Raw genomic sequence first — 19,433 nt, 5'->3', positions numbered from 1 at the left:
TAAATAGTATACGGAGATTGATTTTAATATCGGAGGTTGGGTCCAATTTTTGCTGTGAAAACACGTTTTGATGGCCCAAATCAGTTGTTTTTCCATTTTTGTTATGATACTTTTATTGATGTTTGCGATTAGAACAGATGAATGACTGAGAACAAATTCCTTGAAAATGATTTTTATACACAGTCGGAATTATGTTTCTAAGTGCATGTATGCAAATAATGCCTGGGGCCAATTTTGACAAAAACAATTTTTACTTGTTTTTGATATTTGAGCTCTCTGTTCAATTTGAGATTTTTGGGATAGACACCGAGATATTTAATTCCTGCCTTTGAACTTCTTAACTGGTCTCCAACATTTAACGTGGTTTCATCATTTGATTTAGAACTACCAAAAACAACAAGGGACTACCAAAAACAATTTGGGAAAATCGCAGGTATAGTTAAACTAGCAAATTGTTAGTTTTACTACATCAGGGTCTGGAACGGCTTAAATGATTTACATATCTTTGATTTAAAAAATTGCCAACTCTTCAAAGATAATAAAATTAGTTTAGGTTTTTACAACCTTCTCAACTTTTTGCATCAAATGCCGTTCCTCGAACATATCTTTTTTAAAATTTTATTATATGTTTATTATACATTTAAAATATATTAAATCAATCGGCATTTATCGCATTATAACAGATAAACAGCAAATGAACGCTGAACATATACAACATATCAACAACATCAAGAAAAGCAAAATGAATGCGGTTGCGTAGATGTAATTTACTAATACGGTGTCGTCAAGTGGGGTAACAGTAACTGAAGTTGAGCTGTTACGAGTCTCTGAGTTATCGGTTGAACTGCTAAAACTGCTTTGAAATAGACTAGTACCCCGAGATGATGAAATTACTAAAGTTGCTGATGGTAGAGTTGTTATTTTCCCACCGGAGATCTCACTGGGAGTCGAACCGCCACCGAACGTATCTGATTCTGACACATTTCCACCAGTGGTGTCCATAATCCATTGCCAGTACTCAGGGTAAAGAAAATTGACGGCATACAATTGGTTGCCAATGTGGTTTACCAAAATCCCTGAAATAAAGAGTTTGGATGTGCAAAACTGAACAACACCAGGAGCTGAAATAAACTACGCAGGATACAATTCGTGAACCAAGGCAGGTATGGGCAAACCGGACTTGGGTAGCGGACAGGTTGGTCTGGTACGACGAAGCAAAAAATCAGGACAAATTTTCAGTTACGTCATTCTGTCTGGCCTACACATGTCTACTGGGTGTGCCGAGCCTACCCAGGTTTAGGTGCGCGACCCTAGACCGCTCTGATCAGACCAATTGGGTCGCACACCGATAGCGTGGTGCCACCCGAAATACGTGGTCTGGGAAACGCTTGACTCGCACGATGGTCTGGAGAATGGTCTCACAACGGTCTGATCAGAGGGCAAAGTCTGGGAAATAGGATGGGCAATGGTCGCACTACGGTCTGCTCAGAGGGCAAAGTCGCACTATAGTCTGGTTATAGGTCGGACAAAAGTCTGGGATCAGAGGGCAAAGTCTGGGAAATGATCTAATCAGAGCGGTCTAGGGTCGAGCACCTAAACCTGGGTAAAGTTTGGTTTGTTATGTGTAGCCCATAACAATTTTGGGATCTGATCGGTCTGGTCTATATCTATTTTTCGGTCTATTTGTTCTGACCCATAACTATTTTTTGTCTGACTATAAAGAAACAATTGATTTTTATAAACTCTGTGAGGGTTAATATAACGATAGTTATAATAACAGAGTCCAGACAAGTTATTTGGACTGACCAAAGCCCAAAAGTTCAGCCCAAGAGAAGAGCCAGCCTTCAGCAAAAAAAGGATAATGTGGTGCTATTTTGACCCTTATGTTAAGCAGCGCCCATGCTTAGACCACGACCTGTGAAGAGACTCAAAAAAACTTACAGAGGAGGGGTTCTTTTTTTGACTGAAATTACACAGTCGAGTTTCTTTTTTTAAGTCGAGGAAAAGTTTCCAGCAAGGTTCCTTAATGAGCCGAGAGATAACGTATCAATAGAACAGATTGGATCAATTTATCGGACGAGCATGCCCATTTCAAGATTCGATTTTGAGGATGAATTTAATATAATATAATATATTTTAGGAATTCACTTGAATTCTTGAAATAAATAAGTTGTCAAATCTTTACAATATAGCCAAATTAATTGATCGAATAAAAATATAAGATCTTCGTCTCAAAATCGATTTAAAATTTAGCGTTTTTCAGCCGTTTTATAGAATTCTTAATAATCCATTTTGTAAAAAAAATTAATTTTGCTTGATTAGTGGTTCTTCAAAATTACAACAGTTGAAGAACAAAGCATGCTTGCTGATTGTGTTATAAGCGTTGGTGAGAAAAAATTTAGCACTTAAATTTAGCAACCCATGAAAAACTTTTCCTTGACACATGATTTGGGTCCGTTGAAGTAAAGTTGAGCATCAAGTTTCGGTCGAGTTAAAGTCGAGAGCTAAACTTGGGTCGGGTTAATATCCAACAACAACAAATTGGGTCGAGCTACAGCTAAGAAGACGATAACGTTGTGCTAAAGTCTTATCATGTTCGAATTGGGCCGAGAATGGTCTTCCATACACATTTTCTGTTGACTACGGTCTTTCACTAAGTCGAGGCCTAAAAATGGGTTTACTTTAAGTTCTTTTTCAAACACCAGATCCACGGTGCGATTTTCAAAAACTGTGTTGTTCTTAAAATCAGATTTGTATCCCAAATAAGCCCTATGAACACTTTATTTCCACCAATGCACAAGTGATAACTTAATAAATCATAAAATCTACTCGATATCGACTAATGATTCACAATTATGCTTTGATATGCAACAAGTGAAAAAATTTGGTTCCCTTTAAAAAAAACTAGTAAATATTTTCAATCAAAAGAATTTAAACCGATTGTGACCGTTTTTTACAGTTCACTATAAACTAAAAGCAATTTTCTATTTCGTTTAATTTTTTGAGATCCTAACGGTTGACGGTCACAGTGTTTGAAAGAGCAATTTGCATATTTTAATCTTAACTGTTTGCCCAAACTCCTTGCTGCAAACTCTTCTTTTATGAGTACTGAAACCTTAATTTGCTCAAAAATCGTTTGACGTTCCCGTGTCTGAATTTTTAATCCAAATTTTAATTTAAATTAAGAGATTTGTTGTTTACAGCGAAAAGTGTTGACCATGAAGAAACGAAAAGGATTCTACTTAAGAAAAAGTCTGCAGCACACAAATATTCTTTTTTTCTCAAAAAAAGTTCATTATTGTCAACTTTAAAAATACGTTAAGTTTGACTCAGAAAAATTTGTTGTATAGGACAGACGAAAGAAGATACAATCAAAATGATTTAATTGTCTTTTCTGGAAAGACTTCTTTTGGATATTTTTTTAAAATTAATTTTGAATTGAAGACGCCAATTGCAGTGTTAGGTCGTTAAGTGGGCTTTTTCAGCTTTTGTAGTGAAACTTCTTTGTTTGCCCAAAATTAAATTTTGTTCTTATATATAGAAAGGGAGCACTGTCAACCAATGTATTGAACAAGGATTTTTTGATTCTGACTCTAAATGCTTCTTGTAGTCTTCACAAAAAGCTAAAGACCTCTTTTATATATGAAATTATAATGAAACGAAATTGCTTTAAACATGGTTTCACTGCGTTAGTTCTTCTTCATTTTTTGTGGGAAAATCTTGTTTTCGGGGAACAAATTTTCCGCTAAAAATGGCAAGCTACGTGCACGGCGAAAGTTAAAGAAGACGTTATTAGAGTCAGTTTAGTATGATTCTCAAATTTTAGGAACCGCTCCTCACATCATGACTGTATTTATCTTCAAAAATTTTATCTTAATCATATTCTCAAGAATATATAAAGCGCAAAGCTGTAAGAAATGCTCACAAAATCAATGCCCTTGCCAATTTATGAAAAATTTGAGGGCTTTAAATTTGTCAGACGAAAACAAATTATCGCACGAAATGTTGGTGGCTCAAAAAATTGCATTGAAAAGGCCAGCAGGACTAATATAATTGCTGGAAACGATACAAAAACATGCCGCAGGAATAGATCTCAGAATTAGGCAGAGCGGTTTTTCTTATTCACAGCACGTTTAAGTAGGGAAAAAGGAAGGCAAAACTATATCTCAGAAAATCTCACTAAATCTACTTCTATTAAAGGAAAGTTCTCTTTAAAAAAGTCAGATTTTTCAAAAAAGGCAGTATAAAGACAGCAAAGTAGGAAATTATGGCTTTAGTCTGCAACAGAATAATGAGTGGAAACAGTATAAAGTACACAAAACTAAATGACAGAAATTACTTATAGTTTTCTTTTCATATCATTACCTTTTGGCGTTGCTCGATTGCATTAGTTGCACCGAAAACGTTTTCCTGTAATTTATGAAATGTCAGTGAAGCAAAGTTTTTAGAAAAATACAACTTGAGAACAAGTTGCAGAAAGAAGTCACTAAAAAAACCATTATAATTTAAACAAGAGAGGCTGTTTTATAAGAAAACTGTTTGCGGACGTATCGAGACGTTTGATTAATTGGTCAAAACCATAATCAAACAAAATTAGAATTAGAATCAAGTTTAAGTTTGTGGCCATTATTTTTCGGCGCAACGCTAGTCGATGTCAGGCAAGTTCTCCTTTTGCTTTTTGAACTTCGAAAAAGTTTCTTGAAGTCAGTTTAATACATTACGGATAGTTCTGTTCGATTTTTTGGATTTTGTCGCTATAGCCCCATTAAACTATAATCCTCATTGTACTATATTTACCATAATTGGGGGCTATAGGTTATCTGACCACTAAGCGGGGGGGGGGGGGGTGCTATATTGGAAAGACCAAAAATTGTCACTAACGGGATCACGCATGTCTACAAATTAATTATAGATGAAGGAATTGCTTTATGAAGGCATTGATTTATCAGTGGATTGAACCGAAGCCGATCGTCCGAGTAAAACATTTAACGGATCTTTACCGTTTGTGCCCCCCCCAGTACGATATGGGCCCCCCAATTAAAGAGCACGTTCCATTACAAAGTAAATAATTATGTAAAAATGTTGCATGTGCGTCTGGAGCTGCAAATAATATGGGGGTCACAAACACAAACGCAGAATATCTGAATAATTTCCAAACGTACTTAATTTTAGTATTTATTTTTATACCGAATCTGTTATTAGCTAGGTCAACCTATTCCGTTTAAGCACCCCAGCTTAGTGGGTCATATAATGTGCACCCTCACACGCACGTGCCATATTTTTACATAATGATTTACTACGTAATGACACGTGCTCTGTAACTGGGGAGCGCATAACGTACGGGTGGCACAAACGGAAAAGATCCGTTTTTTGATTGGTTAAAACGTTGCGTACATTATTGTATTGGACCTTTTTTTTTCATTATAGCCCCCCATGAAAATATATATTTACAATGATAGGGATAATGGGTAGGTCATCTGACCACCAAGCGGGGGGGGGGGGGCTATAATGGGAAAGACTCTGTTCATTAACGAGCACAAAAATCACTTATGACTATAAATTTGGTGTATATTAGTGTGCTTTTTTCGGACTATTGACTTATTGAATGTGGTGTCTAAAATTGAAATTACAAAAGATCAGAGGTATTTTTAATTCGGAGTTTAAAAATCGCAAAACTCAATTATCGAAAATTTACTTACCAATAACGCATCGTGACTCGGTTCCGTTTTTGTCCTTCGTGTATCTCACAACAGGCGCGCCTTTGTAATGGGAATTCAATGTTTTTACATATCGATTAGCATCATTCTTGAAACAGATGAGGGATGGAATATTTTTGTACTTGCAGTTGTGGTTCAAAGGTAGTTCGTATTTGTGGAAGTTGAAATATGAAACGCCCGGGTAGTCAAACACTTTGATCACTCCCTGCACCGAAGGGACATATCGGTGAGAATTTAGACGCTCGTTGAGAGGTCAGGCCAAAAAATAGAGGCAGGGTTCGGCCCAATTCAGATATCAATGTAGTAATTAATAATTTACATATGTTTATGACGTTAATGCAAATACTACTTACCTAAAATTGGCAAAAATTTAAATTGCAAATACAAAATCAATCTCTTTTGCAGTAATATATTTGCAAAAATTGATTTATTCTCAAGTGCGGTTTTTTTAATTAACTAAGATTGCAAAAATTTTGGGGAAAATAGTTCTCGGAGTTTCTGTGAGTAAAATTTGCTGCCTAATTATCTTATTTATGCGTTGTATTTATTCTAATCATTATATATGTTTGTGCAAACTATTATGGAGAAAAACAGAATATCAAAATTGAAAAAAAATGATCTTGAGGTTTGCATAGAATTAAACACATCAAATAGCCGATTACAAATAAAAAAATTTGTATCGTATTTTAGCGGTTTAAGAGCACTTAAAATATTGCTTACAATTATCCCCCCTCACAAATTGCCCAGGTTTTCACTAACTTTATTCTGAAGAATTAGATTTTTCCCAAGTTTCAAGATAGGGTGGGCATATTACTAACAATTGAGGGCAAACTTAGCCTCCGCAGGTCGATACCGGCTCTGTTTATTGATACATTAATGGTTTCATTAATTCTTCCTGTAGCTCGATACGCGTCCAAAAGGTAAACAGTCTAATATGCATATGGTAAAAACAAATATTCGGTAGAAGCAATTGCAAATTAGGTCGTTGTTAGTCTGATAGTTTTCCTAAAAACAAAATGGTAATTTATATCTTAACAACTCGAAAAGGTGCTTGTGATTTTTTATAAGTCTATTACCAGCTTTTAATGTAGACATTTAAAATTTTTTGTTTTGCTTTCACACCAAAGTAGACAAAATGGATGAAAAATAACGAGTTAGAGGCTTAAAATTTTAAAACTGCTCCAAAATAAAGCGATATCTAGTTTTCAAAAGTTTGTGTTTCTTGCGTGAATGTGACTGTTAATTTCAGCCGTTTTTGTTTTTCAGCATCATTTTGTTTCACAAATACAATTGAAGAGTGAAAACAGCAACATGAAATCTGGTAACATCTAGATGCAAATTTTAAAATCTTTCGAAATGCGGCCAATTTTTCGAATGATTTTTTGGCTCTTTTCCGTTTGTGCCCCCATCTCAGTGGGTGCATATTGTTTGCAGCCCCCGACCCACCTGCCACATTTTTCTATGGTGATCTACCATGAAAGCAAACGTGCTCTGTAACTGGGGGGTGCATAATATACTCGGTACACAGCCGGAAATGATCCGAGTTATCTTTCCTACAGATTTTTCTGGTTTAGTGAATAGGTGATTTTCTCCGTTTTGTTTTCTCTTTTTTGTTGATTTTTACAACAGTTGCATTGTTGAGGGGCGACCTTAGTTCTCTAACGATGGATTGTTTATTTTTCTAAATGACTCGTATAGTCAACAGTCCAGCCCTTGTTACTCTTGATGTTTATATGCGTAAAGTTTATATGCGTAAAAAAATAATCTGCACCTATCCTCTCGGTCGCGTCCAAACGAAACAGTCCCAAATTGCAAAATATTTGCAGACAAAAGAGTCTCAGACATAACAGTCTCGAATTAACAGTAAAACAATTGTAGTCATAATTTACAAACATTTAACGATCATAAACTATGAGTTAGGCATCTGAATGCCTTGTTTTTAACTGATATGTGTTGAGCTTAAACCAAAAAATTGTTTTAAAATACATATTTTTGGAAAAAACTATGTTGTAATCAGTCTAATTTTTGTTCAATGACTTACATTTATCTGAAAAATTCAAGTAGTTTCTCTGTTAAATGGGTTGTGTATAATAATCTCTATTTTTAGATGGGACTATTTCGTCTGAGACTATTTTGTCTGCTTTCTTGGGACTATTTTGTCTGGGACTGATGGTTTGGGAATATTTTGCTATTCAGAACTGTTTTGTACGGGACTGTTTTGTCGAGAACTATTATGTATGTTCATCCTCACGGTGAATTGTTTAATTGTTCCGACCCTACTTGTGGGGGGGAGGAACTATATACTCAAATGGTTTTTTTTGTTCAGTCAATTTTGGACGATCGACATATTCATCGTAGAGAAATATGAGTGGTATCATTAAAAAACTCGTCCAGCGTAGAACTCAAAATGAAAAAGATTTTTTGAATTTCGTGTTTTTCGCGGAGTTATCGAGGTTTAAATTTTTTTGTGAACAAGTGATAATTACATGATTTCGTTCACTTTTATCGTATTTTTTGTTCAAATTAAAGCTTTTCTTTAAATATATTTTTTCAAAATTACATTTCACGCTACAAAATGAAAGAAATTTGTGTTTCCAATAGTTCAATAAAAACTTTAGTTGTGGTTTCGTGAGGAAGTTTGCTATGAAAAAAAACTCGATTTCATTTTGCGAGCTCTTTTTTTTTAGAAAATTTTTTATTACTATTGTTTTTAGTGACATAGAGATTAGTTATTTTCATATTGACGTTCCGTAATGACAAAACTTGTTTGCATTCTCATGATACTCAATGAACAAAAATTTCGTTTTCTATCAACCGCTCATATTTTTTTGTCTTCGACTCTCGAGTTTTCGAGATTTTCAAGGGAATTTTAATTTTCTTTTTGATATTTTGAATTTTTGAGTCCTATGGCATAAAAGCGCTATTTAAAAGCAATCATTTTTCCTAAGCGCAATAGGTAAAACTATTTAGTGCTTTGAGTGGACAGCTAATGGCTGTCAAGACTTTAAAAAACAATTTTTCAAAATTTTTTTTAACATTAAAAGATGTTAAATTTATTTTGATGTTAATTTAGTCACTCTCAGTAAAAACAGGAGCTCTTTCTTTTTACTACAACCAAGAGTAACCTGGTAAGCGGTTTTATCGTCTAACTATTGTGTTTATGACTTCCATGCCACGAGATTTCCCAATTTTTTCTAACGATTTTTTGATATTTTTTTTGTAATTTTGGTTTCTCTGAAATCTTATTTCTTTATCCAAACACTGATAGTTCTGATGGGCTAACAGAATACGTCCAATGGCTCATAGATAAAGTTTTCAGAGAAAAGCTCATGGTTTAAATGGCTTCGACACTTTCTTCTCGCACATTTCTACTGAGTTTTTTGGTTTCTGCATGAATTTTCCGTTATTTTCACAATCATAGGTTTTATTGTGATGTCTGATTGCTGATATTTTAATGAAAAACATACTTGTCTTGCCATCAAAACATAACGTAGTGTGTTTTTGATTTCCGTTGAGAGATCTTGAATTTAATGGCTGTTGATACTTTGAAAATAATTTTTTGAAATTTTTTGGACATTAACCAATCTTAAACTTATTTTCGTGAACTGTAGATCAGTCTCGAAAATGACAAGACCTCCTCCTCTTATACTGCAGCTAAATCGAATCTGGCTAGCATTTTGATCATATAACTATTGGTTTCATGACTTCGATGCCACGAGTTTTCCTAATTTTTTTTAATTTTTGGATTTTTTTTAAAACTTTTGTTCCCTTTAAAATTTTATCGCATTATCCTAATATTGATAGTTCTCAAGTGCTCAACGAATTAGAAAAGGCGTTCAATGGATCATATATAAAGGCTTCAGAGAAAAGTTATGGTTTAAATGGCTTCGACATTTTATTGCACGTTTCTACAAAAATTTTTGGTTTTCGCCTGCTTTTGTTGTTGTTTTCATAATCATAAGACTTATTGTGATATCTTATTGATAACTGTAAGATGACACATATTTTTTTCTCTTTATCTAAGCATAAGTTACCGTATTTGATTACTTCCATTGAGAGCTATTGAATTTAGTGGCTGCTAAGACCTAAAAAAAACACTTTTTTGGACACTATGCATAAAAAAATTTTCTTTTACGAGATGTAAGTCAGTCTCAGTAAGGAAAGGACAATCTTCTTTTTAAATATTTTGTTCCAAAAGAATTCGGTAAGCGATTTTATCAGCAAACTATTGGTTTTATGACTTCGATGCCACGAGTTTTCAAAAAAAATTAAAAAAATTTTTTCTATTTTTTTTGTATTTTTGGTTCCTTTTGAAATTCTGTCTCAATATAGCTTTAAATATAGCAAAAAAAAACGTTAGTTGTGGTCTCGTGAGGAAATTTACAATGAAAAGAACCCGATTTCATATTGAGAGCTGTTTTTTTAGAGAACTTTTTTTTGTTACTATAGTTTTTAGTGACATAGAGACTATTTATTTTCATATTGAGGTTCCGTAATGACAAACCTCGTTTGCATTCTCATGATACTCAATGAACGAAAATTTCGTTTTCAATGAACCGCTCATTTTTTTTTCTTCGACCCTCGAGTTTTCGAGACTTTAAAGGAAATTTTGATTTTCTTTTCGAAATTTTGAATTTTGTGAGTCCTATGGCATAAAAAATCGCTATTTAAAAGCAATCATTTTTCCTAAGCGCAATAGGTAAAACTATTTAGTGCTTTGAGTGGACAGCTAATGGCTGTCAAGACTTTAAAAAATAATTTTTCAAATTTCTTTTTTTACCATTAAAAGATGTTAAATTTATTTTGATGTTAATTTAGTCACTCTCAGTAAAAACAGGAGCTCTTTCTTTTTACTACAACCAAGAATAATCTGGTAAGCGGTTTTATCTTCTAACTATTGTGTTTATGACTTCCATGCCACGAGTTTTCCCAATTTTTTCAAAAGTTTTTTGGATATTTTTTTTGTAATTTTGGTTTCTCTGAAATCATATTTCTTTATCCAAACACTGATAGTTCTGATGGGCTAACAGAATACGTCCAATGGCTCATAGATAAAGTTTTCAGAGAAAAGCTCATGGTTTAAATGGCTTCGACACTTTCTTCTCGCACTTTTCTACTGAGTTTTTTGGTTTCTGCATGAATTTTCCGATATTTTCATAATCATAGGTTTTTGTGTGATGTCTGATTGGTGATATTTTAATGAGAAACATACTTCTCTTGCCATCAAAACATAACATAATGTGTTTTTGATTTCCGTTGAAAGATCTTGATTTTAATGGCTGTTAATACTTTGAAAATATTTTTTTGAAATTTTTTGGACATTAACCAATCTTAAACTTCTTTTCGTGAACTGTAGGTCAGTCTCAAAAATGACAAGACCTCCTCCTCTTTTACTGCAGCTGAATCGAATCTGGCTAGCAGTTTGATCATATAACTATTGGTTTCATGAGTTCAATGCCACGAGTTTTCCTAGTTTTTTTTTATTTTTTGGATTTTTTAAAAACTTTTGTTCCCTTTAAAATTCTATCACATTATCCAATATTGATAGTTCTCAAGTGCTCAACGAATCAGAAAAGGCGTTCAATGGATCATATATAAAGGCTTCAGAGAAAAGTTATGGTTTAAATGGCTTCGACATTTTATTGCACTTTTCTACAAAAATTTTTGGTTTTCGCCTGCTTTTGTTGTTGTTTTCTTAATCATAAGACTTATTGTGATATCTTATTTATAACTGTAAGATAACACATATTTTTATCTCTTTATCTAAGCATAAGTTACCGTATTTGATTACTTCCATTGAGAGCTATTGAATTTAGTGGCTGCTAAGACCTTAAAAAAACACTTTTTTGGACACTAAGCACAAAAAAAATTATTTTACGAGATGTAAGTCAGTCTCAGTAAGGACATGACAATCTTCTTTTTAAAAATTTTGTTCCAAAAAAATCGGGTTAGCGATTTTATCAGCTAACTATTGGTTTTATGACTTCGATGCCACTAATTTTCAAAAATATTTTATAACATTTTTGTTTTTTTTTGTATTTTTGGCTCCTTTTGAAATCTTGTCTCATTATCTTAAAATTGATAGTTCCAATTGGATTATAAAAGACGGCCAATGGATCACAGATAAAGTTTCAGAGAAACGCTTATGGTTTAAAGGGCTTCGACACTTTCTTCTCGCACTTCTCTGGTGAATTTTAGGTTTTTGCATGTATTTGTTGTTGTTTTCATAATCATAAGACTTATTGTTTTGTCTGGTTGGTGACTTATGCTTAAAAAATATTCTCGCCTTCTCATTGAGTCATAACTTGGCGTATTTTGGCGTAAAAGCTATTGAATTTAACGGCGTTGATATAAAGCCGTCTTCCTTTGATATAACGGGTTCCCTCAAATTTTTCGTAGTGTTATTAAATTTGTTCATACTTATTGATTTTCTGAAGTCATATTGTTAAAAAAAGAAGAACCCCAATGCTGTTAAAAAATTAAATGAGATTAAATAAAATTAAACCAATCATTTCTTTTTTCATTGGCTTCGACACTTATCTCCCTAATTTTTTTGATTTTGCTGTTTTTGCCTTTTTGAAATTGCTCGTGCAGTCGTAAAATGCTGGATGGTCTCATAAGCTTCTAAATGAGGATTGAATGAATTATGTTGCCCAATGCACTCAATTTATTGCGATCGTTCTCAAAGATTATTTTTTACTTTTCAGGTTTTGTTCTTTTCTTAAACTTGTAATTTATTCTCATCATTGAGAGGATTCATCCAATTCCTTGTAATTCAAAAATTATTTTTCCATTGTTGGAATGTGGTAACTGATTTTTTGTTTTTCGGACAACATGCATATTCAAAAAAGTTTTAAGAGAGGTCAATACTTGTGTTTCTTTTTCTCTTCTTTTAGCACCTTCCCTGAAAAAATTTTCTTTTTGCTTATTACTCTGTTTATTTTTTCTCGTAGTTTTCTAATGGCAGATCTTGTGAGCGGTGTAATGAGGCATGTTATGGTGCAATTCAATTAGTAGTTCGGTTTTGTAACGACTTATTTAAACTCAAACATCTATTTTTAATTATCTCATCATTAGGTTGACAATTGAGTCAAAAATGTAGACGAACTCGGGTCGGAACATCATGTGCAAACGCACGTTAACGAGCATCCTTGTCCGATCATAGGTACAAATGTACAGTTACCAGTTTTAATTGGACTTTTTGCTTCTTCTTTTCTGCTCTCGCTGCATTTTTTTCTATTAGTTTTCTGAAAGGGTTCTGTATGCTTTCTAAGAACGCTTATCGTAACGTTCTGATAGTTTCGACACTTTTACTGTTCTAGCTTTTTGGTCTTTAGATCTTTTTGATTTGGTTTCTGCCTTCTATTTTAGTAGAATCTTATGCAGTGTGATTTTCAGTCACTTCTATTTTTAAAACTCAGTTCGGATCTTTTCCGTTTCTGCCCCCCCCCCCCCGCTTAGTGGGTGCATATTATTTGCACCCCCAGTCGCACGTTCCATATTTTTACATGATGATTTGCTATGTAATGGCACGTGCTCTGTAACTGGGGGGAGCATAACGTACTGGGGGGCACAAACGTTAAAGATCCCTCAAGTCTTTAATTAAATAAGTTTTCTTCTGTTTTTCCAGACTAGCTTTGAGTGCTTTTTGAACAGAAAACTGGAAGCGCTGGTGAAATACTGTTCTATTTTTTATGAGGCAAAAAATAAAAGTTTACCTTTTCTCTTCGTGATTTGCTGCAGTAATTTAATTCCTATTAATAGATTCATTCATGGGTAACTTTTAATCATATTTTAGAACGCTTTGAGTTTTGTCTTCTACTCATGCACCCGCCCAGGCGTTGAACAAACTTAGTTACAAATTAGGATTTTAAAAAAAAACTGAAAAGCAGCCTTATATTTGTTTGATTTTCTTCGTGTTTAATAAAAACTAAATTTGGTGATTAACCAAGTAGTAAAACGTTAATACAGAATTTAGCAGCTGGCAAATTGAATTCGAAACTTGTACAAAATATAACGTACGAAGCATGCGAAAACTTTTTGAACCATATGATGATGCTACTGATAGATTGAGTAAATTTAACAGGGTTAAAACTTTTGCTAGAAACGGAGACTTTAAAGTAAATATTCACCAGTGAAAAATTGAATTAATCAATAGCCTCGAAAGTACAAAAAATTTACTCATTTCATCTGGTTTTTCCAAAGTAGTAGTGCTGGTCTTTCTTTATCCACCCTTTCTGTACACAAAGGTGGGTTATGTTGGGCATCAAGGAATGTTCATCTTCCGCCTTAGCCAGGCAATTGAAAATACTAATTCTGACACAACAAGACCAGGAATATCGTCAGATCAGCCGAACCGCATACATCTTGAATAATTGGTTTAAAACGTTGTTAAAAGGATTAAAATCTTCAGCACTAACCGTGCTCTTACTGATATCGTTTCACTGTATAATAGAGTTCAGTATATGCTTTACAGCACGTCTGAAATCAGAGGCAAGTTCTCGAATATCTCGCGGATTTGGATGGATTCCGTCTTTGCTTAGGTGCTTCACAGCCTTAAATTTCTTCAATGTTACAAAGGGGACATTCAGTTCTCGAGCAACATCTCTGTAACAATAGTTCACTCTAGCATATGTTTCCGCTTTCCCCCGTCGACTAATTAGCTCAAGAATTGAAACATGCAAACGGTAGAACTTCAATTTCTGAATCAGATAGAACATTTCATCCGATGTCTCTACGGGGCCCATCAATCGTTTATTTTTCTTGTCAAATAGATTATTCGTTCCTGCCATCACAATAACTTGGCGTACATTTCTTTCAAAAATTTCTGTAAAGACGCTTTCAGAGCACATAGTAGATATACTACCACCTGGACATGAAATTGTAACACTATTTTGAATAAAAACACCAAACACAAGAGATGATCCCAAAATGCAAGTACGCTTTTGAAATTGTTGTTCATTATCAACAATAATTCGTCGATACGGCTTCGATTTGTCATAAACTAGACAGCCCCTCAAACTGAGGTTTCTTTTGATGGTATCAATTCTGGACCTTCTTCTAGCATCGCAATCCATACTAATTTCTGAAAACAGGCTGTCCGTAACACATTGAAAAGAAAAGTGTCTTGAGTTCCTTCCTGAATAGTTTATGGTCGCTTATTTCTCTGAGTGTTTGGGGTAGTTTGTTCCATAATTTCGGACCGCGAATGCAAAAAGCTCTATCGCCATATGAATTTTTTGACTGAACTGTGACAGCCTTGAAAGCATTTACTGATCTTTTCCTGTACTGGTCAGGTTGAATTTCCACAAGATGATTCAAATAATCCGGCACATGACACTTATGAATAATTTTATGGACAAAAATCAGTACTTTAAAATCAATCCGTTTATCGGTAGGAAGCCAATGTAGATGATACATGAAATCTTTGCATGATTCAGACTTTTTCAGTGAAAAGATAAACCGACACGCTGCATTCTGTACCCGTTGGAATTTCATAATCTCTGTTTTGGGTACTCCAGATAAAACTGAGTTGCAGTAATCAAGGCGAGATATTATAAGGTTCTGGACCACTAGTTTTCTCGTTTCAATCGTAAGATAATGTCTGATCTTGTACAGTTTGCGAAGCTCATTGTAGCACGAAGCAGTCACTGAGTTTATGTGTCTTGTCAAAGAAAGGTGTTGGTCGATCGTTATGCCCAGTGATTTAAAACTGGGCTTCAACGTGAGATTTTCCCCTGCTAAATCAAGCTTAGCTAAGTTCAGTTTTTGCTTTCTTGACGAGATTAACATTACTTCAGTCTTATCAGGATTTACTCTTAACTTCATCTGACTGAAAGCCTGGAACAAAAGACTCAACTTCGTGTCTAGATCCTTTATATCATGTTCCAAGGTTTGTTGCCTCAAAGTCGAAAGAATTAGTGTATCATCTGCATAAACCTGATATCTCAACTGAATTCGCTTCATCAAATCACCAATTGGAGTTACGTACATAGTAAAAAGCAGAGGTCCAAGGATCGAACCTTGTGGTACGCCAAAATCAACAATTTCTTCAGCAGAGAGGCAGTTTCCAATTTGTACTTTCTGTTTTCGTTTGCTGATGTAAGACATGATCCAACTTTTGCATTTACCTCTGATGTTGAACCGATTTTCTAACACCCAGCCAAAAATGTCATGATCTACTGTATCGAAAGCTGCTGAGAGAACCAAGCCCAAAATCAGTTGTTTTTTGTTTGAATTAAGTTGGAGCAGGATATCATTGAATGTTTTAATTAAGCAAGTTTCCGTAGAGTGGCCAGCTCTATATGCTGACTGTTGCACATCCAAAAGTTTGTAATTTTCAAGATACTCTTTAAGTTGATCAGCCGCTAATCGTTCTAATAATTTTGAGAAGAATAATGTATTTGCAATAGGCCTATAGCTGCTAGGTAATTCAGTGTCAAGGTTCGGTTTTTTCAGATTTGGCTTTATGACTGCAGTTTTGAAAAAATCAGGAAACGTGCCTCGTTCAAAGCTGCTATTGGCTAGATTCAGAAAATGATCACACCAGGAGACAAAAGTCTGCTTAGCCACACTTGTTGGAACTGGGTCTAGCACGCAGAAACTATTTGATGTATCAATAAGAGCTTCTCTTACATTTTTTAATTCCACTGAATTGAACTGATCAAGAGACATATTGACGTGATTAAATTCATCAACCAAAAACAAGCTATTCAGGCCATTGTCAGTGGAAGTAGGAATTAATTCTCTGATATCAAGTACCTTGTCTCTGAAGAACTTCTGAAATCTGTCAACGCTCGTTTTAACTGATCCCCAGTTCCTTGGAACCTTGTGCTCAGTGGGAACACCAAGTAGCCGATTAAAATTTGCAAATTTAACACGCAGGTTGATGTTTTTATTGACGTTTCTGTCAAAGTACAACGACTTCTTCCGTTTAAAAGCTTCTTTATACTTTAAAATAGCTTGCTGGTACGCTAATTTTTTCTCACTTGTTGGGTTCTTTTGGTAGAAACGCTCTGTTCGGCGACGCATCCGTTTCAATGTTTCAAGCTCTGTGTCAAAAAAAGGACAAATGTTTGTTTTTGTGCTGCGCTTTTCAGCGGGTACATTATATTTCACAGCTTCAACAAAAGTGTCAACGAGCAATTCTGCAAGGTCATGTGGCTTTGTGATGTGCTGATTGAGAGCTAACGGTAACTCCAAAGCATTGCTGAAATCTTTCCATTCCACATTTCTCCAAATTTTCCGAACACACTGAGAGGATTTTTGGGATGTTATCTCCGATGCCATCACGAATTTGATTAATTTATGATCAGAGAAACTCAGTTCTTTTGCTAACAATACTGAGACCTTTTCGCAGTTATTTGTAATGATCAGGTCAAGAATATTTCCACTCTCATGAGTCGGCTCTAGAACAATCTGGGAAAGACTTGATTCTCCTAAGAAATTCGTCAATCTGGTGCTATGGGGAAGATTAAAGTCACCCATAATAATTACATTTCCTTCCAGTGAAAATGGCAACACTTCGTCATAGAGAAATTTCCAAAAATCAGTAGAGTTAGCAATTGGTGGGCGGTATAGCAAACAAATATTAACAATTTCGTTGGTTTTCAACTGAAACCATGCGTATTCCAAAAACGGATTGCAGCCATGTGAAGTGAGCCTTAAATTTAAGTGTCTCTTATAAATGGCAATGAGTCCACCACCTTTTGCATACGTTCTCGGAAGATTGAAATGATCATAACAGTTTGAACTGGAGTAAAGTTGCTTTATTATCCAATTTTCATCAATGTTCGAGGAGATCCAAGATTCATTAATAAAGAAAATATCGTATTCATTGATTAGAATTTCATCTTCAAATTGCTCAATTTTATTTCTGACTGAACGTGCATTTAAAAGTGCACACGTAATATTTTTGAGTCAAGATTCATTCGAAAGGTCTGGTGGGAGTGATCTCAACCAGTTCCGAGCATCATCATTCAAAAAGAAACGTCCATGAACCACATTGCTTGGCCAAAAACTGTCTTCCATAATAGTTTGATGGGCCTCTTCGGAGAAAAACTAGGTGAAAGCTTTTCATTTTTGAGCCTTCCTTTGTAATTTCTCGCAGGTGGAGTACAGGGGCTCCGCTTTCACAACACCAGTTTCTAATCATATTTTCTGTGCAGTTTGAATTTAGTCTCCCAAGAAAAATGTGTCGCCTAGAAGGTTTTTTCTTGATACCATTGAAATCATCATGACTCTGCTTCGTAGCAAAGTTTTGCCTTTGGGGTCGCATTGTTTTCTTTCGCACCTGAAAATCCTCAGTGTTCATTGCATCATCGTCATTCTCGTCATCCGGTTTATGTCTTTTTGAGCTGTTCGTGCTGTTAAAACGACTCCTGAAAGGTTGAAAAGGAGCCTTGCTTCGGCCTGCGAGTTCAAAACCGAAAATTCCGTTTTCAGATCTATTGGTAGGGTTAAAAGAATTGCTTTCATTCTGCGTTGTTTGCTGTACGACCGAGCTATATTTAGGTTTGAGTGCAGTGACCTCTAGTTTCAGCGACCTGATATCTTCTGGGACAGTTTCTAATGCAGCTATTTTTTGTTTCAGCTCCAACACAATATCAGTAAGTGCACCGAGAGAATGCGGTCCACAATCTAGACAGTTCCAGAGCATATGTCCTTTCACAGGCATTCCGAGTCCCACGCATTTTAAATGAGCAACTTTATGACAGGTGGCACAATTTATCTCATCAACTTTCTGTGTTCCCGAGTTGCAAAAAACACATGTTGTCTGCTCAGCCCACGAGCGGAGAGTCATACTGTTGTCCATATTTGTGAACTTCTGCCCTAGCCGGGCCTTCTGATGTTCACGATTTTTCTGCCCTAACCGGGACTTCTAATTACTCGAGATTTTTCTGCCCTAACCGGGACTTCAGATGATTCGTGATTTTTCTGCCCTAACCGGGACTTCTTGTTTTTGATAATCACGTTGATTTCTCCCTTGACGGTAACAGAAAGATTTGATAGTTGGAATTCCTTATGAACGCACTTCACATTAACCAGAACTCTAAAATCCCCTTTTCTAGGGCAGTCCAACAATATTTCCGGTTCGTCGCCACTAAGCTAAACTGAAACACTACTTATCAAATAGCAAAGAATTTGCTATTTAATAAGTTTATCACAACAATTAGGCTCCAAAAAATAGTTAATTTTGGAAAGAGAAGGAGGCCATTAGAACCCCAAAAAACTACTAAAATTTGCAAACAGTAGAAAACACACCAACAAACTTCTGTCTGTTCTATCAATGTTAATAAAGCAGGCCATTAGAAAACCACTTTGATGTAACATTTAGCCTTGAAAATGATTAACAGATGAAAATATGTCCCTCTATTTGTTCTGAGCATACGTTGATTCCTCTGAAGCTAGGGCAAACATCTGAGACTGCTTCTTCGTTTTTGAGGATGGCAAAGTCATCCTTTCGACTGTATGTATCGTATTTTGTAGTGAAAGGAATATAATTAGACCACAAGACAGAGCTTCTATTGTTTATGCACAAAAATTCCGGCCGAACTCGTGTTCTAATAACTGAAAAAAGTGTGATTAACGTTGATCAAAACTTACTGATCTGTGAAATGTTTTTATTTATTTTGGACCTTTTCCGTCCCCCACCGTAAATTGTGCAAAACCCCACCAATTACATAGAGTTGTGCACAAAATGGGGGTTCAAACCAA

The 19,433-nt window shown here is 35.0% G+C and overlaps 1 protein-coding gene across 1 annotated transcript in view; it reads right to left on the bottom strand.

The window, feature by feature from the left end:
- Nucleotides 1–628: 628 nt before the first annotated feature.
- LOC142348636 (uncharacterized) overlaps nt 629–19,433 on the bottom strand; it is a 38,721-nt gene continuing 19,916 nt past the window's right edge. The window contains exons 2-4 of the mRNA XM_075400049.1: nt 19,089–19,286; nt 5,700–5,924; nt 629–1,076 (exon numbers count right to left, since the gene is read on the bottom strand). Coding sequence (XP_075256164.1) covers nt 667–1,076; nt 5,700–5,924; nt 19,089–19,286 — 833 coding nt within the window. The 3' untranslated portion in view covers nt 629–666. The remainder of the gene's footprint in view (nt 1,077–5,699; nt 5,925–19,088; nt 19,287–19,433) is intronic.

This window comes from Convolutriloba macropyga, chromosome 10 (genome assembly GCF_964194025.1).
Source record: "Convolutriloba macropyga chromosome 10, txConMacr16.3, whole genome shotgun sequence".
Lineage (NCBI taxonomy): Eukaryota > Metazoa > Xenacoelomorpha > Acoela > Convolutidae > Convolutriloba > Convolutriloba macropyga.
The sequence above is the reverse complement of the archived record's forward strand: the minus strand, read 5'-3'. Positions and strand labels throughout refer to the sequence as shown.